General features: G+C 38.3%; 2 protein-coding genes across 2 annotated transcripts in view; one reads left to right on the top strand and one right to left on the bottom strand.

The window, feature by feature from the left end:
- The window catches only part of scfd2 (sec1 family domain containing 2), a 162,050-nt gene extending 157,314 nt beyond the window's left edge, over nucleotides 1–4,736 (bottom strand). Inside the window, exons 1-2 of the mRNA XM_052097906.1 lie at nucleotides 3,829–4,736; nucleotides 2,036–2,204 (exon numbers count right to left, since the gene is read on the bottom strand). Of these exons, the coding sequence (XP_051953866.1) occupies nucleotides 2,036–2,204; nucleotides 3,829–4,642 (983 nt within the window). The 5' untranslated portion in view covers nucleotides 4,643–4,736. The remainder of the gene's footprint in view (nucleotides 1–2,035; nucleotides 2,205–3,828) is intronic.
- Nucleotides 4,737–5,099: 363 nt separating this feature from the next.
- Nucleotides 5,100–26,447, top strand: part of fip1l1a (FIP1 like 1a (S. cerevisiae)) — a 50,213-nt gene continuing 28,865 nt past the window's right edge. The window contains exons 1-8 of the mRNA XM_052098154.1: nucleotides 5,100–5,341; nucleotides 6,106–6,151; nucleotides 13,264–13,309; nucleotides 13,409–13,488; nucleotides 13,669–13,718; nucleotides 14,477–14,569; nucleotides 14,679–14,806; nucleotides 18,369–18,409. Of these exons, the coding sequence (XP_051954114.1) occupies nucleotides 5,272–5,341; nucleotides 6,106–6,151; nucleotides 13,264–13,309; nucleotides 13,409–13,488; nucleotides 13,669–13,718; nucleotides 14,477–14,569; nucleotides 14,679–14,806; nucleotides 18,369–18,409 (554 nt within the window). The 5' untranslated portion in view covers nucleotides 5,100–5,271. The remainder of the gene's footprint in view (nucleotides 5,342–6,105; nucleotides 6,152–13,263; nucleotides 13,310–13,408; nucleotides 13,489–13,668; nucleotides 13,719–14,476; nucleotides 14,570–14,678; nucleotides 14,807–18,368; nucleotides 18,410–26,447) is intronic.

The raw sequence follows: 26,447 nt of genomic DNA, 5'->3' as shown, positions 1-26,447 counted from the left end.
TCTAAAGAATGCTTTCAGCACCTTGTTGAATCAATGCCACGTAGAATTAAGGCAGTTCTGAAGGCGAAAGGGGGTCAAACACAGTATTAGTATGGTGTTCCTAATAATCCTTTAGGTGAGTGTATATATATATATTTATGTATGGAGGGAGAGAGAGAGAGAGGAAGCGAGAGAATCTCAAATAGGCTGAAAAAGATTGAGATATAATTTTTGCAGCCATATCGTCAAGCCCTTTCCTAACCTATTAACTGAATCTGAATTATTCCCACAGGCAAATGTGCTTTATGAATCCTGGTTTGGAAAAGAAACAGTCATACGAAACAAGTTCCTCCTTTAACAAACCCTAAAGTCTATCAAGTGGTTTAGACCTAATAGGTTGTAAACCGAGTATGGGTTTCCATGTTAAAGCCCTTTGCCTTCCAGCTGGAGTAGGTACATTTTTGACGTTGTTACTTACACAACTTCTCAAACATAATCTTCTATTAAGAGAATCTGATGCCAATATGAGCTGAGAGGAGATTACAACACAGTCAGAGGATACTGCACCACAAATTAGATTATATGGTGTGAATTATCGCAACAACAAAAAAATACTAGTAGATATTGTTATTATGACAGTTGCCCAAGGTTTCACTAATATTAAAAATAAAAAGGGCAAAATTTCAGTATACACAGCAAAAACTCTCAAACGCATGACTGGGGTAATTTAATAAAAACATTTTCCATTCAGACAGTGAAAGAGTTCACCAGTGAAAAAGTAAACAATTGAGCAGCGGGACAAAATCACACAGAACAGCAAAAACACAGGGTCATTCATTACCACATCCCGACCCATAGGAAATGAAATCGGCAAAAGCTCAAGAAAACCCATTTTGTAATTCAAATTCAAATATACACATTTATGATGACTAAAGAATTGGTGGTCCACCATTAAAAATGCTTGGCTGGGCATTGTTCCTGTGCCAACATGTGTGTAACCAAGACCTTTGGATCTTTCCTCCTGTGAGCAGACAGACTTTGAAAAAAGCAGCGATTATGCTATGTATTTTTGTAATCCTTCATTTACCAGCAGTGAGGTTTTTGATCCAAACCAAACTACAGTACACTAATTGTAGGGACATTCCCCTTGGTGTAACCTTTAGGTTACATGATTTGTTCTTAGATACAGTTCTAATAGAGTCTTCAGTTTAAAGAAAAAACCTACTTAAGCATGACCCTGCAAATTTTGAGATCACATCATAAATCAGTAAATATTAGACTACAACCACCCCAGCTCTAACATTTAATCCCTTAATTTGGCTTTGGACATTTTGGACTTTCCCAATTCAAGTAATACCTGACCCGGGACATTACCAAGAGGTCGCTGAGTGCATTGACCTGCTTAGAGATAGTTCACCCAAAGATGAAAACTCACCCTCATGTTCTTCCAAAATCATATGACTTTCTCTCTTCTGTTGATTACAATGGTAGATGTTATGCAGATGTCTAATGGGGGGGGTGCAATGAATGTGAATGGTGACTGATCCTAACATTCTGCCCAGCATCTCCTTTCATGATTCACAGAACAAAGACAGCCATACAAGTCTGAAACAACATAATATTGAGTGAATAATTTGTGACAATATCCTTCTATATCCTGAACATTTTGCTCTCAGGGAGCCATTGGCTGTCTATTGACACTCACAGTAGGGTCAGTCCATCTCAAGTGGTCCAATATTTGTAAAGTTGGTTGCTGACCATTTTTAATTTTACTGTTTATAACTTTGAGCAATCTTGAGCATTATATTAGGACTTAAGTTCCAAGTATAATGAACAGTGATGTGCAAATTGTTCTAGAGTTCAGTTTTTGTTCCAAGGAGCCCAGACCATCCTGAGCCGAGGTATTGAGGTTTCCATAAATGGCTGTATAACCTAAATTTGTCATGTGCCATGACACAATGATGGGCGTCGTGGTTAAACCAAGTAAAATAAAAATAAAAACTGGTGGAGTGGCCTCATAATAATGTGTTGATTATGTGTTGATACATGCTCTTACTGGTTCTGTGCCAAGGAGCCAGGTGCCAGGACACCCTGCATTTTAGCTTCATGCTTCAGGTGTGTGAGCTCAATCATGTCCACCTGAATGTCAGTCAAATGACCTGGCAACTGTGGCAACACGGCTAGTATTTTCTCAACCAGATTGTCACCATGGTGGCCCACGGCCCCTATAGGTAGAAAGAAAGACAGAGTTCAAGGTTAACTAACAATCTTTTAGGTTTTGAAAGGACATGAAGTCCTTAAATAAGAGGAAAAGATGTAATGAAAGTGAAAGGTGATTAGAGGCGTCTTTACACAGCCGAGTTAAAGGGATAGTTAAACTTAAAAATGAAAATTCTCTCATTATTTACTCACCTTCATGCCAGCTCAGATGTTTATGACATTCTTCTGCTGAACACAAATGAAGATTTTTAGAAGAACATTCCATACAATGCAAGTGAATGGGTGCCAAAATGTTGAAGCTCCAAAATGTGCATAAACACAGCATAAAAGTAATCCGTAACACTCCAGTGGTTAAATCCATATCATCTAAAGTGATATGATAGGAGTGAGAAACAGTTCAATATTTAAGTCCTTTTAACTATCACTCTCCACTTTCACATTCTCTTCTTTTGTTTTTGGTGATTTGCCACCTACTGGGAAGGGAGGAGAATTTATGGTAAAAACTGACTTAAATATTGATCTGTTTCTCACCCACACCTATAATATCACTTGGATTTAACCACTGGAGTCTTATGGATTACTTTTATGCTGTGTTTATGTGCATTTTAGAGCTTCAAAATTTTGGCACCCATTCACTTGCATTGTATGGACCTACAGAGCTGAAATATTCTTTTAAAAATCTTAATTTGTGTTCTGAAGAAGAAAGTAAGTCATACATATCTGGGATGGCATGAGTGTGAGTTAATGATGAGAGATTTTTAGGTGAACTTTCCATTTAAGCCTTCTCAAAATTCTGTGTAAAGATGCAGTGGTGCATAAAAGCCAGACTAAATTAAGCCTGCTCAGACCCACTTCAGTCGTATTATCAGTTCTAATGCTGCTTTGGTTCTGCGTCATAATAGAGCATATATCTCATAATGTAGCTTCATATTTTAAAGTACAACTTCATATATTAATTTGTTACATATTCACATTTTCATAATTGTATATATATATATATATATATATATATATATATATATATATATATATATATATACACACACATATACACAGGTGAAACTCGAAAAATTAGAATATCGTGCAAAAGTTCATTAATTTCAGTAATTCAACTTAAAAGGTGAAACTAATATACTATATAGACTCATTACAAGCAAAGTAAGATAATTCAAGCCTTTATTTGATATAATTTTGATGATTATGGCTTACAGCTTATGAAAACCCCAAATTCAGAATCTCAGAAAATTAGAATATATATATATATATATATATATATATATATATATATATATATATATATATATAAAAACTCATAACAGTATTGAAACATCAATTGTACCTGTTTTGTAAATACATTTATGCCTGCTCTGAGGAGCATTAAATAGTCTATGTAAATACACCTAAATGCCACTTCAGATGCAGCTTGTGCGCAACCTTTGGAGTGTAAAGATGGCTCAGGATTGAAATACTGCACTAACATCTCTTTTTGTGCTCCACGGAAGAAAAATAAACATGGGTTTGGAACAACATGCGAGCTGAATGAGTAAACGTTGAAATAATTTACATTTTTTGGTTAACTATCCTTTTAGGTACTAATGACTGACTATATATTGACAGATTGCACCACACCTGTAAGATCAAGAGTTCTGTCAACAAACACTATTGATGCTTTGTTGGGGGCTGCCTTCCTCCGATTCTTTGCCAGTGGATGACTGGCCAGCTCCCCTGCAATCAGACGGCTCATTGGGCCCACTGAAAAGCTCTCTTCACGGGTATTGATAAACTCAAACAGGGCATTGAGTACCGATGCAAGAGCTTTAATCTGTATCTGCAGCTCAGGTGAGAGAGAGTGCATATCCACATCCATCAGACTCCCAAATCGTCTTTTCTCCGGCCTCTTCTCATTGATGGCATCAAGGTCAACTTCCAGTAAGGGGAAGATGTTAGAGAAAGCAGGCAAGAGGTGGAGCTGCTGTGTCAGGGGGGCAAAGACCACAGGAGCACACATGACCTCAGCTGTAAAGTTCATATCACCCATCCACTCGCACAGTTTTTCTTCAAACTGTTCAAACACCGGGTTCCCCTCCAGCTCACTGGTCACACTATTTGCAAGCAGGTGAATGGAGTGAGGAACAGCTGTGAAAACCACACAGTACTGGAAGTGACTGAGGGAAATTATGTCTTTGATGATGTCTGCAGTTCTACCTTTCAGCACGGTGCTGACCACAAACACAGCTTTGGGCTCGTTCTGTCCACCTGCTTCAAAGCTGGAGAACTGTTTGATGTTTCGAGCTCCAGCCTCAAATAGAAGAGCAGCTCCACCGTTCCAGTGCAGACTCTCCGAGCACCGGTCATCCATGAAAACAACGGACTTTTTCACTTTTAACAGCACTTTTTCCCACGTCTGACCGGGGAAACACGCAAAGGCATCTGTAGGCAACATATTTTCACAAAGCCGGCGTTGTCAAACGAATCGCAGCACCATAAACAGTAAAACTGTCAAAACAAACCCACTATGCGAGTCTCTCAAAGGTGACGTGGCCAGGGGCGTCGCGATGATTAGACGTCATAGTGTAACTTTTAGCTGGGAGTTTTGAAACGTGAAAAAAAAAAACATTCGCGTCTGTCCATTTATTGCGTTTAACTCACACAATTAGTTATTGTCTGAATATGTTGTTTCTGTTGTTTTTATTTAATGTTTGCATGCCGACGTTTACAATAACAAAAAATATGACAGCGTTTGAAAAAACTTTTTCGCTCATTTTGTTGCTGAACAAATGTACACATATCAGTCTCAATTAAATAATTAAACAAATAAATAAATACAAAATATTAAAATCATAATCTGTGTTGATATTGAAACTTCCTGCGCGTTCCCCACACGTGCGCGTGAAGTGAGATGTGTCTCTTTGGTTACGCGCACCTGCCGCACCAGCACGCAGCGTGTCACTGTGACAGCTGTGACAGCGAAAATACTATTCTTGCACTACGTGAGTAGTAAAATCTGTAAATCGCCGATTGCAACTGAACCTATTTTCTCAAAGCAAGGCGTAAAAACCGGCCGTGATCACCATGTCCACTAAAGAAGTAGAGAAAACAGCTGATGAGAGTGCTGATGACGAGACGGACTGGCTGTATGGAGGTGAGAAATAAATACACTCGTGGTGGTGGTGTTGGTGAAACTCTCAAAACTATCGTGATGAATAAGCTAAACAAGCACCTGTCCATCATCTAACAAACCACAAGCACACGTTTAGCAGGGGTCTGACACTACGTTAATTACATTAGAGTGAGAAGACCGTTATTTTTCCAGCTGCACGCGTTTCATAACATTTACTTTCAAATCAACCCTTGCTGGGAGCATATGGTATGAATACATTTTCACACACACACCTAACATAACACCATGTTCCTAATATGCGCTGTTACACGTTCAAACTAAGCAAAGCTGGACATATGACTTTAATTCAACTATGTGAATTATAGAGATCTAAACATTTTCTGTGGTATTATGTGCTAATTTGTGATCTCATGAATGTCAAATGCTTGATTACAAAGAACATGACAAGTAACATTATCTATAAAGACCCAGAGAGAAGAAAGGTCAATTAAAATAATATCTGTTCCTAAATTTCAAGTTTATTGTACCTAGTTTATTGATGGGTTAATTCAGTTTTAAACTGGCTGCATTTTAAACTGACAACATCTAACCACAGTTGTTTTGGTTTTTGAATTTGACATTATTTATATAAAGTCCTTAAAAACAACTATTACCATAACTATGCACTTCTTAAACTTCTCTCTAACATTCAATCACACACAAAACAAACTGAGATTGTTTTTGTCTGTTTCTGTTAAAACACGTTTTGTGTTGTGTGCTGATTTCTACATCTTTATCACAAATAGATGATAATTTTGAAGAAGGAGAGAGTACAGAAAAGGAAGTCTTCAGGTGAGTGTGCCCAAATAAATGTCTTCATGTGTCCAGATGAATTTCCAATGAGAAACTTGTAAAGCAACTTAGTGAGGTAGACACATGGTAGATGGTTTCTAATATTTTCTTCTCATTGGCCTTTTATCAAAGCAATGCCCACAGTCCGTCTTTTGTTAGAAAATGTGTATGCCACTGGACACGAACACACAGAAAGGTAAAAGTTTCCAGACTAGCTAAAAAGTGCATTTATTATTATGAGTTCTAATGAGCTTGCTAGTGTAATCTACCTCCCTGACAAAGAAAACCAAAACATGTAGAAAAATATTAAACCATCATCATAAAATCATGAGGAAACACTAAACATACACTCATTTTTATTAACTTTATCCAAATATTAGCTAACTAGAAACAACTAAATTACCTTGGCATTGGCAAATTGACAATCGTTAGTCACCACATACTAAAACCATGCCACCAGCATAGTTGAGTATGGTAAGCTAACCGTGCCAAGAAAGGAAAGAGCCTTTCTTCTTCTTTTTTTTGGTGATTCACATTCTTTATGCCACCTACTGGGCAAGGAGGAAATTTTATAGGAAAAAAAGGACTTCAATATTGATCTATTTTTCACCCTCACCATCATGGACCAACTGAGCTGAGATATTTGTCTAAAAATCATTGTTTGTGTTCAGCAGAAGAAAGAAAGTCATACATATCTGTGATGGCCTGAGGGTGAGTAAATTATGAGAGAATTTAAATTTTTGGGTGAATTATTCCTTTAAATCTGGTCTGAGAACGTTTTGTAATTGTACACTGAAAGAATTCTGTTGTTTTTACAAAAAAAAAAAAAAAAACTGGCAGCTGTGTTGATGTAAAAGAAATACAGTAAAAATGTAAACAACTTTACAGAACAACCTGTAAATTACAGGTTTTTAAATTACAGTTTAAAACTGGTGTTTTACAGAATATTTTAATGTGCAGTACCGTCATTTATATTATTTAATGATAAACTTAATATATTAACCTTCTGAATCTGTAAAAATCTGCTTTCCACTTTATAATTTATTGTTAATCACTATAGTAATTACAGAATCAGAAACAGAGCTTTATTGCCAAGAAAATAAATGAGCTTTATTGCCAAGAGTTCTCATGTACACAAGAATGTATTTTTTTGGTGATAGGAGAAACAAGTGCACACAGAACATTACAGTGAGACACACACAATATAAAACAAGGTAAGAGTAAAAAGCCCTACAAATAACAGGACATATAACAGAATGGCGTATTTACATGTGCAAGTGGTAATGTATGTGTAAGGTAAGGGTATGTACAGTTCTTGTGAATTTACATATGTACATGAGATATGTATTTACATAATTTCTCTATGGGGGAGTCCTGAGGCAGTTTAATTGGAAAATGGCCTGAGGGTAAAAATTGTTCTTGTGCCTGGATGTCCTGGCGCTCAGTGCTCTGTAGCGCTGGCCAGAGGGCAATAGTTCATAGAGGGAGTGGGCAGGGTGTGTGGGGTGATTCTACCTGCACGTTTCCTCACTCTGGAGATGTACATGACTTGGAGGGTGGCATCAATAATCCTCTCAGCATTCCTGACTGTCCATTGTAGTTTCCTTCTGTCTGATTGGGGCTGAACCAAACCAAACAGTTATAGATGTACACAGGACAGACTCAATGACGGCCGAGTAGAACAGTGTTAGCAGCTCCTGTGGCAGGTTGAACTTCCTCAGCTGGTGAAGTATATGTTGGTGTCCCATTTCATGTCATGGTAGAGCCCAGGAACCTGAATGACTCCACTGCTGCCACTGTACTGTTCAGGATGGCGGGGGTGGGTGCAGGATTTCTCCTGAAGTCCACTATCATCTCCACTGTTTTGAGCGTGTTCAGCTCAAGGATGTTGTGACCGCACCAGACAGCCAGCTGATCAACCTCCCATCTGTATGCAGTCTCGTCACTGTTGTGGATGAGACCAATGACCGTGGTGCTTGACAGTGGGGTCTTTTGCAGTGCAGTCATTCATGTACATGGAGAAGAGCAGTGGAGAGGGAACACATCCCTGAGGAGCATGAATGCTAATAGTGAGTGTCATGATGTGAGTTTCCCCAGTCTCACTAGCTACTGCCTATCTGTCAGAAAGCTGGTGATCCATCGACAGATTGGGGTGGGCATGGAAAGCTGGGTCAGTTTGGTTGAGAGAAGATCAGGCATGATGGTATTGAAGGCTGAACTGAAGTCCATACATAGGATCCTTGCATAAGTCCCAGGATTGTCGAGGTGTTGCAGGATATAATGCCGTCCGCATCATCATTTGCACGGTAAGCAAACTGAAGGGGGTCCAGCAGGGGTCCAGTGATGTCCTTCAGGTAGGCCAAAACCAATCTCTCAAATGACTTAATGACCACAGAAGTGAGAGCGAAAGGTCTGTAGTCATTAAGTCATATGTTTTTTGGGGGGGACCGGAATTATGGTGGAGCAATGGAAGCAGCAGGGAACTTCACACTGCTCCGGTGATCTATTGAAGATCTTTGTGAAGATGGGGGCCAGTTGGTCAGCACAGAATTTCAGACAGGCAGGTGAAACACCATCTGGGCCTGAAGCTTTCTTAGTCTTTTGTTTCCAAAATACCCAGCACACATCCTTCTCACAGATCACAAGTACAGATTGAGTAGCGGGGGGTGAGGAGGGTTCCAGGAGGTGTTGATGTGTGGAGAGAAGATCAGAGTGGGGGAGGGGTTTGAGGCTGGGCTTTTAAAACCTTTTGTAAAAAACATTCAGTTCATCAGCCATTTGTTGACTACAGAGTGAGGGGGAGGTGTCTTGTATTTGGTGATGCTTTTTAGGCCTTTACACACAGATGCAGGATCAGAGTAGCTTCTTTTAGCAACTCTGATTTCCTTAGTAAGTGTCCCTGGCCTTGTTGTACAATATTTTATACCCACTTCTGTAAGCGTCCTCTTTGGCGTGACAAAGCTGTCTGAGATTTCCTGTAAACCATGGTTTATCGTTATTAAATGATAAAAAATATCCTAGTTGGGATGCACATATCCTCACAGAATCTGATATATGATGTCACTGTATCTGTGAGCTCATCCAGGTCTGTGGCTGCAGCCTCAAAAACACTCCAATCAGTGCAGTCAAAGCAAGTTCTGCTTCATTTGTCCACATCTTTACAGTCCTTACTACAGGCTTAGCTGATTTTAGTTATTGCTTGTAGGTTGAAAGATGAACCAGACAGTGATCAGAGAGTCCTAAAGCTGCACATGGGACAGAGTGATATGCATCCTTTACAGTGGTGTAGCAGTGGTCAGTGGCACCTGAGGCTGTACGGCTGTACGCGCTGTGCGTACCATGAGTGCTCCGATTGACCAGAGAAATATTTACTCTCAGAATAATTCACCAATCATGAAATGTGTCCCGTATTTCTGTTGGCTGTTTAAAAGAACTAGCAATGCCCTCTCGCTCTCTCACTAAATCATTTGGAGCGGTTTCTCACACAGTAAACCATATAGGGATATTTGCGATATGTAACTTTGAGAAACTTCAGCTAGTGCTGTGTCATGTGAACAAGGGCTGTTCAAACCGAACACGTTTTTGCATCTGCTCGCGCTGTTTTTCAATCACTTTCCATGCAAACATTTACTAGATGGATTTCTTTTGACAATTGCATCATGTTTCACTGTGTTTTTAGCATCTCTCACAGGAGAGCTGCATTTTTATATGCTGTGTCAAGTTAAAAAGAACTTCTTCAACTGATAAAAACACGTTTCGAGACACCTGCGTTCTGCTCTGCGATGTGGTATGGCAATGTTTCTTCCCTACTGCTCTAGTGTACTAAGGGGCTGCCGTGCCTTGTTAAAACTGTGTATGTTTACTGTCTCAGTTCTGTTAAGGACATTGCCTATATGCTTGCATAAAATACCGCTATACTAGGAGAAGATGCAGATGAAGAAATTAGATAGTAAGTTATTTCGGGTCGTGTTCAGACTTAAAATCTGACGATATCATTTTGGCTGGGTGGGGTCAGGCCACACAGTCTCAGGCTGGGTTTCATTTTAAGGCCCGTGCAGACCTCTAGGCAGATTTATGTGCATACTCTCAGATTAAATCCTTCAGGTACCCATGGCAGTGGCTCAATATATTTCTTTCTCTGGTGGGGCATGTGATCTGTTCTTTGTATTTTGGCATTTCATGGGTGAGGTTAGCTGTATTAAAATCTTTCAGAATAATGATAAGAGAGTCCAGGAGCTGTTGCTCTGTGTCTGTGAAGTGATCAACCAGTTGTTGCAATGTTGTGTAGATGTGCACATGATGACATGAAGTAGCATGACCAATAAACATGTAGAGACAGTGCTCAGTGTCACTCACACAAACACTTAACACCATCAGGGCGAAACACATGTGAAATTTAAATAATGTAATAAACATAACTGATATTAAAAATAAGAAGAAACTTAACTATTTCCATAAAATATAATGAAATATAATGGGTCTCAAAGGGAAATCTGGAAACACCCAATTACTGTTTTTACTGTCATTTTAACAATAATGTACTCTTTTGTTAAACATATTATACATTTTAACTGTTAATTATTGTAAAAAAAGTATTTTTACAACAGTTTACATGTATTTTCTTTTTAAATATATTAAAAATATGTTAACATATTTTACGGTAACTACCTGTTAACCAATTTTTCTTTACCATTACAATTACGGAATTTTTTTTGCCAACCATGGAAATGCTACTGGAAGCATTCCTCACTGTGTTCAGAACTATTCAGTCCGATGTTGTAAAAGCATGTATGCTTGCATTTTATTAGACTAATGAAGTGGGTCACATTTGATTTGATTTTCATTTACAAATGTGCCTCATAATCATTCAATCTGAAACATGTCCGTAGTACAAACACAAACACAAGTTTCCATTCAATCTCTCCACAGTTTTGGTGGCGCTTTCTGCCCCTGGCAATGTCAGTTTTGCCACTTTCAGGTCACTTTGCCCCTCACAATGTGCATGGCCCTTTTGCAGATTCAGAAAGAGAGGCTGACACAAATGAAGCGTGTACATTTAATGCCTGTTTCACCGCTTAGTAATGACCGTGCGTGCACATTAGTTTTATATGGCATGTCTGTGCCAATACACCTCTTCAGAGAAAGGCTAAGAAAGCACATCAAGCCATGCGTAACTGATGAAACTCTTTGGATGCTTGTTAATTTCAGCAGTACACAAAGCATTGTATGTGCACAAGGCTGATATAAGCGCCTCTTATGTGCTCACTGGAGTAGGAATGAAAAAGAATGTTAACAATTGTTTTATTTCTCAACTTCCCAGCATAGTGTAGTGACACGTTAGCTGTTTCTTGGAGTCAGCGCAGCGTTTTTCAACGGTTGGATTGCTTCACCTTCATTAGAGTCAGAGCAAAACTTAAACCCAAGCAAGTTTTTTTTCCCTCACATTGCACTTGCCTTAAATAAGCCTGATGAGGTCACAGTGATATGGGCCTCACGTAAACTAATGTAGGCCTGCAGCTAAAGATGTACTTGTAAATTGATCCCCCTCATTGCCCATATTTGCTGAGTGTAAAAGCCTTTTTATTGTTTTGTAGCATCAATTAGTACAAGTGATTAAAACAGACAGACAATTGAAGATGAATTAGCCTTTGCATCCAAAAAAAGTTTTGTCCTGCAAATCTCACATCTGACCCAACACTGACCTTAGCCAATGCTGAAAATAAACCTTCAAACAACTCATTAAGAATACATGTTTTACATGCAAGAATACAATATTAATATATAACTTCCTTTCAAACTGCTATTTAATAAAATCTGGAGAAAAATAAAATCCATATCTGAATTTAGCTTTCTCTATTTTGAAGGAATAACTGAATATTTATTTATTTACTAAAGTAAATGTATTATGTTGTCAGGAAGCTACACTGAAAAAATTACTTGTAAGATTTACAAAATGTTTATTGAGCAAAATGTTGCACAGTTTTTCTAAGTACATTTTAATGGTAGAAACTGAGGTAAAGTCTACTTTGACATAATGTTGAATAAAGTGAGTGAAAACATTTGAATTAATACAGTAATTTAAGTTAATTCAGTAACTTTTACTTACAAATCTGATATACATGGTACTTAAAATTTAAATGAACATTTCGTTAGGGCATTTCTCATTTTAAATTTTCCTTATCAACACACATTTCATTAAATACCACATGACATCCAGCCTTCTACAGGACAACTTAAGGTATGCTCAGTATGTAGTCAACTAGACAAGATCAACTTGCATTACTGGCAATAGAAACAAGATCCAGAGTTGCAGGCAGATCTCAAAACACGATGACTGTAACAATCAACAGATAATTATTTATTTAATCATGAACGCTTCATTTTGTTTTAAAACTGTGTAAGTAAACTTGCAAACAGTGAAACCATCTAAGCTCATTAATTATTCAAGCCAATTATGGGAAAACCAGCATTAAAAATTATTTATTTTTTTTACCAGTAAATTTACTAGAATAAATATGACAAGGTTTTGCATTTTAAGATTGATACAGTACATGATTACCCATTGTAAAGATAAACAATCATAAATAATATTTAATTACAAGTTAGAGCATAAATTTTTTCATGTTTGAACTGAGTACAAATTCTGAATTTACCTAATATTTTCAAGTTCATGCTTACACTAACTTGTTTTATGTAGAAAGTACTTAATCTTTTATACCATAAAATATACTATATATATTTCACCACAAAATAACTTTTTTCAGTGTATATGATTAAAATCGAATTGGTAAAAGAGATAGTTCACCTAAAAGTTATAATTCTTTCATCATTTAATCACTCATGCCTTTCCAAACACATTTGACTTTCTTCTGTGATACACAAAAAGAGATGGTAGACAGAATGGCAACCTAAATCACCATTCTCTTTTATTGAATGGAAAAAAATATGCAATGATAGTAAATGGTGTCTGATTCTGTCAGTCCAAGTTTCCTTTTGTGTTCCATGGAAGACAGAAAGTCATGCAGGTTTGGAACACTTAAAGGTGCGTAAATTATGACAGAATTTTTATTTTTGGTGAACTATCGATTTAAACATATGTCTCACTTCCTCAGTGCCCTGATTGGTGATGTGGATGGTGTGATTGGACTCAGTTACCAGGTATGTCTTTTCTTAAAAAAAGATGAAAAAAGTTATTTAATTCATGCTAGGCATTCTTTTTTAAACTTCATCACAACCATTTTATTTTCTTTCACAAAGGAGAGTGAATCAGACAGTGATGATGATGATGATGTCTGTGTGACCATCGGTGGCATTAAAATGGGCGGATCCCAGGGCTCGTGAGTAAACCAGTCACAGGCTTTAAAAAGGGTGCTATTTTAGAAAGCTTTAGTTATGTGTTTCATTATGTCAAGTCTTTTCAGATCACACGGAGATACTGATTAATCCCTACAGTAAGTACTGTGGCTGACTCATTGCTGAAGTTATATTTAATGATCATTATGTGTCTTTATCTGTAGGTCATTTGAATCCAGTTCCATCAGTCTGAACATAAAGACCTCTGCATCAGGTAATGTAGCACCATACCCACTTTGTCTCTTTTTTTCATTTCTTTTTGAACATTTAATATTTAGAGGTACTTACAGTAATTTAAATACATCAAACTAAGTCATATAAAAGCAATATTTATAGTAATCAAATATGTGGAGCAAATAATATTTTTAATTTAATTCATTTTGTTCCATTATTTGGTTAGAAAGTCAAGAAATCTTTCTTTTTCTAATAAAAAACCTATTAAAAACCATCACAAATTTTTGATTTGGCTATTTACAAGGATTGCCTGATGTGAATCATGCTCTGAACAAAAGAGATTTCTGAACAAAAGAGATCTCAGAACAAGACAAAACTGAACTGATAGCTGAAATAAGGTTTGATGTTAATCATTCCATGGTATGACAAATAGTGTTTTCCTGCAACTGTATATCCATTTATATGGAGAGAATTGAGAGATCAATCCCACCTCCTGTCCTAGCTACATTACAGATTGAAGCCATAAAGTGTCATTCCTCCTCAAACAGTGAAAGAATGTACACAAAAGGATAACTTCATGAAAATGATTTTAGCTGATACAAATGTAAAAAGTTCCCACACAGATATATTACATGTAAATATATGTTTCTTAAATCACCATCATGCATTCCTGAAGAAAAACATTTTGTCAGTGTAAGCCTGACTGAAATGTAATGTAGAGAATCCTTTTTAGGACATCTTTCAAGGCTTTGTTTGATCTGTGTGTGGGACTCTAATGTCTTATCTACTGTGAGTCAGGCTCTAAGTCCAGAGGGCTGGATCTGAATGCTGAGAGCAATCTCCTGGAGGTGGATGTAGAGTCCTTTGAGGAGAAGCCATGGAGGAAGCCAGGTGCAGTTCATTGCATTAACATTACAAGTGACGTGTGTTAGTGTAACTTAAATTTGATTATATTTTTCTCAAGTACACATTTTACAGCTCGTGTTGTGCATAAACGCAGGTGCAGATCTGTCTGATTACTTTAACTATGGTTTTAACGAGGACACCTGGAAGGCATACTGTGACAAACAGAGACGACTGCGCATGAGTCTAGAGATCTTGAGCCTGGGGTCATCCAGCAAAATAATGGTACATTTAAACTCTGAAATAAACTCTCCCATCTCACAATGGTTCATTCTGAGAAGTTAATTATGAACTGTCACAGAGTTTTAGTGCTGTTTCAGATTGCCTGTTTGAATAGAATAGGTGTTGAAATAGATTTATCGATTTAGTTTTTTGGGTGGGGCACCAGTGGTAGTCCTGGCTCACTTGGTGCTATAGGCAAGATAAGATATGATCAAAGAAAAAATCTTTTAAACAATAAAAAGTTAAAAAGTCTTTATAAGCAAAAGGTAAGTTAGTCTAGTGCTAAAGTTTTTATTATAAAAGTGCTGCAAGTGATCTTATCTGTTCTGAAACTCCCTCCAGACTTAGCCACTAAATGAAAGACTGCACTTCTTTTAAAACCACGCCCTACAAAGACAGTATTTTACCATTAAGACCGTTGTAATCAGAGATGGACCAGGAGAGCAGCTGCACATTTTCTCAGTGTTGTTAAGAGTTGTCAAAAGCAACGTTAGCGCAATACTGTTATTGCATAAGACACTAACAACTGACAACTGGTTATCAAGCTGAATATGGCATTAAAAGAATAGTTCACCCAAAATGAAAATTCTGTCATAATTTACCTGCAGTTTTAATGAGTATTGTATCTTCTCAATACAATGGCAGTGGATAGTAAATCACTTTAAAGCTTATTAAAGGACACAAAAGTTTAATAAACTAAGTCCATGCAGCCCGTGTTTCATATACCTAGTCTTCTGAAGGCATACGATAGATTTTGATGAAAAACAACTTGAAATTTAAATGGATAGTTCACCCAAAAATGAAAATTCTCTCATCATTCTCTCATGCCATCCAAGATATGTATGGCTTTCTTTCTTCTTCTGAACACAAACGAATATTTTAAAAGAATATTTCAGCTCTGGAGGTCCATACAATGCAAGTGTATGGTGATCAGTCCTTTGTAGCTCCAAATATCACATAAAGGAAACATAGTCACATAATCTTCTGAAGCTGTATAATAGTGGGTGAGAAACAGATACAAATTGAAGTCCTTTTTTACTCTAGATCTCCACTTTCACTTGTACATCTGAAAGTCACATGTGGTGCCTGTTTTGACTCACTAAAACTTAAAGTGGAGGTTTAAGAGTAAATAAGGACTTTAAAATTGTTCTGTTTCTCACCTAAACCTATTATATAGCTTCTTAAGATATGGATTTAACCACTGGAGTCATATGGATTACTTGTATGTTTTCTTAATGTCATTTTTGGCATTACAAATGTCTGATCACCATTCACTTGCATTGTATGGACCTGAGATATTGTTCTAAAATCTTCATTTGTGTTCATCTGAAGAAAGAAAGTCATACACAACTGGGATGGCATGAGTGTGAGTAAATAATGAGAGAATTTCTATTTTTGGGTGAACTATCCCTTTAAGTAATTTTTCATTGAAACTTCCATTACATGTTCATGGGCACAATGACAAAAGCCTATTCACAGTGGCTTACATGTTCACGCAAGAACTTGCGTTGTTTAGCACTAAGATACTGTGCACTGCCATTGTATTGAGAAGACTGTCTGTGACATTCATTAAAACTTCTCCTTTTGAGTTTACATTTTTGCCAAGAAAGAAAGTCAGGAGCATTTGGAATGACACGATGGTGGGAAATTTGGTTTGAATTTTCATTTTTGGGTGAACTTCCTTTTAACTTGAGCCACTTTACCTACCATGCTCTCAGCTTTCTGCTTCCACTTTGCTTTGTGTATGACATTTCTGGTGAATAAATTTCAATACATGCATCCCAAACCACACTCTTCAGCACTATTCTACGTTTTAAAGTCTTAAGTATTGCGTGTAGTACAGTATGTTTTCACTAAAAATGCAACATAAAGAAGTGTACTACAAGTACCCGGATATACCCAAAATAAATAAAAAACAAATAATAACAACAAATATTATCTGAGAATGGCTGATGTAATGAGAGTGGCGGTCGGTCTGCATGTGCGTTCATACAGTACCGTACGTATGCTCTCAGGTGTGTCAGTCAAACATGCACGCTCGCAATCTCATTTGAGAGTTACTTAACTCTGCGCGAATCTGTCCATGAATACCTCATCAGAGATATGTAATCATTATACCAACAGTATTTACAGGGGAAAAAAACTGCTTTTCCTGCAGTGACAGCATTGAGATGCCTTCACGCAAATGCTTTCTAAGTGATCTACTTCGGCGTAAAACGCTATGGGGGATGAACAAATCTTTATGACTTGTCACTGAAGGAGCTTTGGTGATAATATTGGATATATCGCTCTTGTTTTTGAACACATCTCTAGTATATGTGATGTTGCACACTTGTGGTCTTTGTAATTTGACAATAACAGTGACAACAGAACTGATCTTTATCTGAAAATCGAACCATTACATCTCTTAAGTTTAAAATAATTACTAAAAGGGAAAGTTTACCCAAAAATGAAAATTCTCTCATCATTTACTCATCCTCATGTCATCCCAGATGTGTATGACTTTCATTCTTCTGCAGAAAACAAATTAAGATTTTTAGAAGAATATTTCAGCTCTGTAGATCCATACAATGCAAGTGAATGATAGCCAGAACTTTGAAGCTCCAAAAAGCACATAAAGGCAGCCTAAAAGTAATCCATAATCCAGTTGTTAAATCTATGTTTTCAGAAGTTAAATGATAGGTGTGGGTGAGAAACAGATCAATATTTAACCACTTTTTTTTTTTTTACCATAAATCTCCACATTCACTGTCAAATCTGAAAGTGAAAGTGGAGATTTATAAAAAAGAAAAAGCTAAAGACTTAAATATTGATCTGTCTTTCATATAAAGAGCTGGGGGTGGGGGTTCTCCCCCTTTTCTCCCCATTCTGGCATGCCCAATTTCCAGTGCGCTCTAGTTCCTCATGGTGGTCTAGTGACTTGCCTCAATCCAGGTGGCGGAGGACGAATCTCCATTGCCTCCACATCTGAGACAGTCAATCAACGTATCTTATCACGTTGTTGTTGAGCGCATTACCACGGAGATCTAGCGTGTGTGGAGGCTTAACGCCATTCTCCGCGGCATCCACCCACAACTCCCAGTGCCCCACCGAGATTATTACCCCCATTATGGCAACCACGATTAGGTTAACCCAACATGACTCTACCCACCCTAGCAACCGGGCCAATTTGTTGCTTAGGAAGCCTGACTGGAGTCACTCAGCACACACTGGATTCGAACTTGCGACTCCAGGTGTGGTAGTGAGTGTCTTTACTTGCTGAGCCACCCAGACCCCCTCAGCAAGATAAAGTTATACACATCTGGGATGGCAGTAAGGTGAGTAAATGATGAGAGCATTTACATTTTTAGGTGAACTATCCCGTTAACATTCCAACATTCTTATTTTAAAAATGTTAACTTTTAAGTATTATTAAATGTATATAAAATCGTAAATATGTGTGCGGCCCTTGAGGATACAAGGATCCATCTTTTTGGCCCCTGACCTTTCCGAAGTTAAGTAGCTCTGGTGTACAATGTGTCATTTGGGATATAGCTAATCCTCTTTCTTTCTCTCTCTCCTTCAGCTGCATCAGAAGTCTAATGATCTGTTAGAATACTCATCCAGGTGAGTGCCTGCATCAAACATACCATCTTAACCCATCAAACCATGCCTTATACCAGGGGTTGGCAACCTATGGCACACGTGCCAGCATTAGTATGAAGAGGGGTAATCACTGGCATGCCAGCAACTGCGAGAGAGGAGTAGACTATTTTATTTATAATTCTGCACCTGCATTCCAATCTACATCTTTATGTAATCCTTCCTCATGATCATGCTGCGTGCTTTCATGAGCTGAAAAAGTTAAAAAGTGACGAGACTGCAGTATAGGCTACCCAACAGCCTGTGAAAGCCATTCACACATCACGATCTGCCAGCCCTTCACTATCGGTTAATCGCGTGAGCACAGCCATTGACCAGGAAAATAAAAAATGGCACACCATGTCAAAAAGTTTGCCAACCCCTGCCTTACCCTATTACAAAGTCACAGGCCTGCATTAACCAATCAAATCATCTCACCCCCACATTAACTTATATAACCATAATAGACACTGTAATCGACTGCATGTGGTGCTCTTGTAAGGATGTATGTTTGAGTCAATCTGGTGTCATGTCCAGATCCCATTCCCTATATTTCTCTGCCATAATTTCCTGATCGAAAAGAAGTAAAAACCCTATAAATGCATGAATCTAATATACACAAGTATGCCCTTTTACATTTACTGTATGTATTCAGCAGATTCTTGTTATCTAAAGTAGGCCATTGTATCATTATGTGTATTCCCTGGGAATCAAAGCTAGGACTTTGGTGTTGTCAGATCTGTGCTCTACCAGTTGAGCTACAGGAATGCTTTCAATACCTCTATGTCCTTGTCTTTGCCTCATTAGTGAAAATGTGATCTTTTAGATATCACCATTTGTAGGCCAACCATTTGTAGCATGGCAAGAACTTAACAATGTTGTTTCTGTTTTTTCATTTGTTGTTTTCTGTATTTTCTTTTATCTTTTAGCATCACCAGCAATTGAATTGTTTGGCATACAGGCAGTGTTTGGCTCTTAACTGCAGTTTTGTTTACCAGTCGTGCAAGCCCTTTTCCATGTAACTGCATGATTACGGTCATAATGGCTTTCTGCTGGATTGTCCCAAACCCTCCATACGCATATCATCATCCCTGTTTTTCCTTATTCTTTCACCTTTTTTCTCAGCTCTTGATTTCTGTCAGCTCTTGTTTTCCATTCTTCCCTGAAGAAAACATCCTGACTGTTGAAACATCCTGATATTTCTCTGTTACTTTTCTATATTTGCGGAGACACAAATAAAAACACACACCCCATGGTTCAGGCCTGGTGGTCCAGACTGCGTTTGGTCCTGGGCAGGAGTTAGTGGGGGTGACTTTTAATCAACAGTTCCTTGAACTTCTCCTCGATCAGTTGAAGGTTATGCCTCGCTCTGGGGGACGTGTATGAACCGGAGCATTCAAAGGTAAAGCAACACTCCAGCTGTTTAATATAACACTTTTACACACAGACAGGATGCAGGAGTCAGTCACAGTACAACCAGTTCAAACACACAGAGGTGGCATTTTCAGAACGAAACAAGCAAATTGCCATTCTATCTTGCACGGAAAAGGATTGTCATGCTGCATCAAAATTCAGTGTTTTTGCACCATAATTCAAGTGACTTTGTATATTGAGTTTTCAGATACGGCTTGTCTGCATACGTTTAGTGAAACTAGTGGCCCAGAAATTACACACTACATCATTAAAGGAATGTTCCGTGTTCAATACAAGTTAAGCTCAATCGACAGCATTTGTGACATAATTTTGATTACCACAAAATAAATTTTTAATCATCCCTCCTTTTCTGTAAAAAAAGCAATAATTGAGGTTACAGTGAGTCACTTACAATGTAAGTAAATGGGGCCACTTTTTGGAGGGTTTAAAGGCAGAAATGTGAAGCTTATAATATTTTTAAAAATCACTTGCATAAATTCTTCTGTTAGAACAATTGTATTATTTGAAAGTTGTTTAAATTGTAATTATTTCTGTCACTTTATGGTTTGTTGATATTATATCGTCATGGTAACGAAGTTGTAAAATTGGATATAACTTAACACAGAAAAGGTTAGTAAGTGATTTTGTTATACTAATATCATATTAACATGCAAGGAGGAGCAAGTCAAATTTAATTTATGGGGTAATCAATATTGTGCCACAAATGCTGTCAATTGAGCTTAACTTACAGTGGGTACGGAAAGTATTCAGACCCCCTTAAATTTTTCACTCTTTGTTATATTGCAGCCATTTGCTAAAATCATTTGTTCATTTTTTTTCCTCATTATTGTACACACAGCACCCCATATTGACAGAGAAACACAGAATTGTTGACATTTTTGCACATTTATTAAAAAAGAAAAACTGAAATATCACATGGTCCTAAGTATTCAGACCCTTTGTTCAGTATTTAGTAAAAGCACCCTTTTGATCTAATACAGCCATGAGTCTTTTTGGGAAAGATGCAACAAGTTTTTCACATCTGGATTTGGGTATCCTCTGCCATTCCTCCTTGCAGATCCTCTCCAGTTCTGTCAGGTTGGATGGTAAACGTTGGTGGACAGCCATTTTCAGGTCTCTCCAGAGATGCTCAATTGGGTTTAAGTCAGGGCTCTGGCTGGGCCATTCAAGAACAGTCACAGAGTTGTTGTGAAGCCACTCCTTCGTTATTTTAGCGGTGTGCTTAGGGTCATTGTCTTGTTGGAAGGTGAACCTTCGGCCCAGTCTGAGGGGTTTTCGTCCAGGATATCCCTGTACTTGGCCACATTCATCTTTCCCTCGATTGCAACCAGTCGTCCTGTCCCTGCAGCTGAAAAACACCCCCACAGTATGATGCTGCCACCACCATGCTTCACTGTTGAGACTGTATTGGACAGGTGAGGAGCAGTGCCTGGTTTTCTCCACACATACCGCTTAGAATTAAGGCCAAAAAGTTCTATCTTGGACTCATCAGACCAGAGAATCTTATTTATCACCATCTTGGAGTCCTTCAGGTGTTTTTTAGCAAACTCCATGCAGGCTTTCATGAGTCTTGCACTGAGGAGAGGCTTCCGTCGGGCCACTCTGCCATAAAGCCCCGACTGGTGGATGGCTGCAGTGATGGTTGACTTACTACAACTTTCTCCCATCTCCCGACTGCATCTCTGGAGCTCAGCCACAGTGATCTTTGGGTTCTTCTTTACCTCTCTCACCAAGGCTCTTCTCCCCCGATAGCTCAGTTTGGCCGGATGGCCAGCTCTAGGAAGGGTTCTGGTCGTCCCAAACGTCTTCCATTTAAGGATTATGGAGTCCACTGTGCTCTTATGAACCTTAAGGGCAGCAGAAATGTTTTTGTAACCATGGCCAGATCTGTGCCTTGCCACAATTCTGTCTCTGAGCTCTTCAGGCAGTTCCTTTGACCTCATGATTCTCATTTGCTCTGACATGCACTGTGAGCTGTAAGGTCTTATATAGACAGGTGTGTGGCTTTCCTAATCAAGTCCAATCAGTATAATCAAACACAGCTGGACTCAATTGAAGGTGTAGAACCATCTCAAGGATGATCAGAAGAAATGGACAGCACCTGAGTTAAATATATGAGTGTCACAGCAAAGGGTCTGAATACTTAGGACCATGTGATATTCCAGTTTTTCTTTTTTAATAAATGTGCAAAAATGTCAACAATTCTGTGTTTTTCTGTCAATATGGGGTGCTGTGTGTACAATAATGAGGAAAACAAAGTGAACTTAAATGATTTTGAGTGAAAAATTTAAGGGGGTCTGAATACTTTCCGTACCCACTGTATATTGAACCCAAAATATTCCTCTAAATAAAGATTATTTATTGCAGTGATGATGTAGAGTGATACATATGCAAAGTGTGTAATGAGCTCAGACTACAGAATCAGGGGCTGGATTCACGAAACCTTCTTAAGAAGAAATCTTATTAATTACCATTTTCTTAAAAAAATAAAATAAAATCTCCCCTTTTTCATCCCAATTTGGAATGCCTTGTGGTGGCATAGTGACACACCTCAAACCGGGTGGCAGAGGATGAACCTCAGTTGCCTCCATGTCTGTGATGTCAACTCGCACATCTTATCACTTTGCTTGTTGAGCACGTTACCGCTGAGACATAGCGCATGTGGAGGCTTAACGCCATCCACTGGGCATCACGCACAACTGGCCACGTGCTCCACCAAGAGCGAACCACATTATAGCGACCACGAGGAGGTTACCCAATGTGACTCTACCCTCTGTAGCAACCGGGCCAATTTGATTGCTTAGGAGACCTGGCTGGAGCACACCCTGGGATTCGAACTGTGAACTCCAGTGGTGGTAGTCAGCTTCTTTAGTCTCTGAGCTACCCATGCCTTTTCTTAATTTATAATTTTATAAAAAAGTTAAGAATATTTTGTATTCCCGAACAAACTTCTTAAAGTTCTTATCTGTTTATTTTAAGAAAAACTTAAGAAACATTCAAATTCTCAAAAACTTTTTTCTTAAAAATAGTTGTAAATAACATATTAAAGTTAGGATAACCTCACAGTTGTCTTAAATCCTAAAAGGTAAGATGTTTAATGAATTTACTGGGTTTTTCATGTTGAGTCTGTAGTCGCAGTGGGCTGCTTATGTAGAAATATAATTTTAGACCAAACATTTTTTAATTGATTCACAAAATTGACAAAGAAATGAAAAACATACTGTATATTCACAGAATCATCATTTAACCCACACTATTACCCCTCCCAATCCCTAACCCAACCCTGACCCTCAACAAACATCCTTGTGGTGACACATGAGTATACACAAAATATACACTCACCTAAAGGATTATTAGGAACACCTGTTCAATTTCTCATTAATGCAATTATCTAATCAACCAATCACATGGCAGTTGCTTCAATGCATTTAGGGGTGTGGTCCTGGTCAAGACAATCTCCTGAACTCCAAACTGAATGTCAGAATGGGAAAGAAAGGTGATTTAAGCAATTTTGAGCGTGGCATGGTTGTTGGTGCCAGACGGGCCGGTCTGAGTATTTCACAATCTGCTCAGTTACTGGGATTTTCACGCACAACCATTTCTAGGGTTTACAAAGAATAGTGTGAAAAGGGAAAAACATCCAGTATCGCGGCAGTCCTGTGGGCGAAAATGCCTTGTTGATGCAAGAGGTCAGAGGAGAATGGGCCGACTGATTCAAGCTGATAGAAGAGCAACTTTGCCTGAAATAACCACTCGTTACAACCGAGGTATGCAGCAAAGCATTTGTGAAGCCACAACACGCACAACCTTGAGGCGGATGGGCTACAACAGCAGAAGATCCCACCGGGTACCACTCATCTCCACTACAAATAGGGAAAAGATGCTACAATTAGCAAGAGCTCACCAAAATTGGACAGTTGAAGACTGGAAAAATGTTGCCTGGTCTGATGAGTCTCGATTTCTGTTGCGACATTCAGATGGTAGAGTCAGAATTTGGTGTAAACAGAATGAGAACATGGATCCATCATGCCTTGTTACCACTGTGCAGGCCGGTGGTGGTGGTGGTGTAATGATGTGGGGGATGTTTTCTTGGCACACTTTAGGCCCCTTAGTGCCAATTGGGCATCGTTTAAATGCCACGGCATACCTGAGCATTGTTTCTGACCATGTCCATCCCTTTATGGCCACCATGTACCCATCCTCTGATGGCTACTTCCAGCAGGATAATGCACCATGTCACAAAGCTCGAATCATTTCAAATTGGTTTCTTGAACATGACAATGAGTTCACTGTACTAAAATGGCCCCCACAGTCACCAGATCTCAACCCAATAGAGCATCTTTGGGATGTGGTGGAACGGGAGCTTCGTGCCCTGGATGTGCATCCCACAAATCTCCATCAACTGCAAGATGCTATCCTATCAATATGGGCCAACATTTCTGAAGAATGCTTTCAGCACCTTGTTGAATCAATGCCATGTAGAATTAAGGCAGTTCTGAAGGCTGAAAGGGGGTCAAACACAGTATTAGTATGGTGCTCCTAATAATCCTTTAGGTGAGTGTATGTGTATATATATATATATATATATATATATATATATATATATATATAGAAATAATTACACACATTTAAAATCAGCTTGAAAGAAGCTGACTCTTCAAAAAACAACTTAAAACACATATTTTTCCATGAGCACTTAACCAGTCACATCAAACATAAAAATCTGAAACCTCAACCAAATTTCTTGGATCTTAACACACCACCAAAAAAAAAACATGGGTTGTGTCCCATCTTCTGATTGGCATCGCCAGCAGGTGGATGTATCTTTCAGACCAAGGCTTTACAATCTAGAGTGGGTCCAACAGAATCAATGTAACATCTTAAATTGCATAAGACGCACCCTTGCATCTCTAGATGTAGACTTGATGTTTTTTTTTTATCCTAGCCCACACCCTTCCTCCAATACCAAGTTTAATCTTTCACCCATAATCTCTTCAGAGAAGTTGAAGTAATAGCAGGGAGTAATACACTGATGCCTCATGACCTTTTCCAAAAGCAGTTATCACCACTCTCAGAGTATCTGCTGCTTTAAAGGGGTGTATGCTACTCCCCAAAATAGTACAGAGCAGGTGGTGTAAATACCTAAAGAACTGAGATCTGGGAATCCCAAAATGTTGAACCATATGTTCAAAGGATCTCAACACTCCACTCTCATATAGGTCACCGAGCGTATTAACATCCCTCTCAATCCAATCTGTCCAACAGAAAGGGGACTTATTAATACATAATTTTGGGTTCAGCCATATGCTTGAGGCTACATTTAAATAAATGTCTGAATTAAACACTCTGGACACTTTTGTCCATACCGAGTGCAAATGCGAGATAACGATGTAACTTCTCCAATTAGTTTGATAGAAAGGCTTTGCAATGGTAAAATAGGGGCAAGAACTTCCTGTTCAATACAAAACCAGGGAGGGGCTCTCTAAGATGGAAGCGACCAATGAGCCAAATGTCTGAGATCGAATGCATAATAATAAAACAAAATCTTGGGTAGGCCTAACCCACCTTTGTGAATCGGCCTGTGTAACTTATTGAAATGTTATCTGGGACATTTACCATTCCAAATGAAGGACTTCACTATGCAACCCAAATTGCTTAAAATAAGTGAAGGGGACATCTATATGGAGAGATGGTAGCAGATAGATGAATTTTGGAATACAATAAATTTTAATAACAACCTTCCCAATCATAGATAAATGTAATGAAACCCACATGCCCACAACGCTCAAAATGTTTTTATTAAAGGGTCAAAATTAACTATAACTAAATCACATAAATTTGCTGGGAATAAAATACCCAAATGCTTAATGCCCTGTTTAGGTCACTGGAAGGCACCCGGCTGAAAAGCTGTTACTGGGCAGTACGCTGTCAGAGACAAATCTTTGAATTTAGACCAATTAACTCTGTATCCTGAGAACTTGGAAAAGGAATGAATAATTCTGTGGAGGCAAGACACAGATCTAGTAGGGTCGGATACGAATAATAAAATATAATTTGCGTAAAGCAAAAGCGTATGCACCACGCCTCCCGCCGTCACCCCTGGAAAATCCTCCTCCTTTCTTATCGCGGCTGCTAATTGTTCCAGGGCAAGACAGTACAATAATGGAGAAAGAGGTCAACCCTGCTGGGTGCCTCTATCCAGAGTAAAATAATCTGAAATTAATCCATCCAATAAAAGTATTTCGGAACCTGTACATTTCCAATATCTTAACAAGATAATCCCATTCTACCATATTAAATGCCTTTTAGGCGTCAAAGCGCCCGGAGTCTGAGATCTGAATTCACCACTGACCACATGATATTGATGAAGCGACTAATGTTATCAGAAGAGCTGATACTCTGTTTGAGACATTTGAATTGTAGGTGTTTACTTATCAGTGTAATGACTCCCCTGCTCTTAATCGAGCCAGCACTATAAAAAAAATGCCCACCCCATATCTTTCCAAAACATTTTTGACTGTTTTGTATTTAATTATATTTTTATTTTCAGCTTTCAAACCATGTAAATGTTATCACCAAATTCAAACTA

Source organism: Xyrauchen texanus, chromosome 30 (genome assembly GCF_025860055.1).
Source record: "Xyrauchen texanus isolate HMW12.3.18 chromosome 30, RBS_HiC_50CHRs, whole genome shotgun sequence".
Classification (NCBI taxonomy): Eukaryota; Metazoa; Chordata; class Actinopteri; order Cypriniformes; family Catostomidae; genus Xyrauchen; species Xyrauchen texanus.
This window is presented reverse-complemented; position numbering and strand designations above follow the sequence as displayed.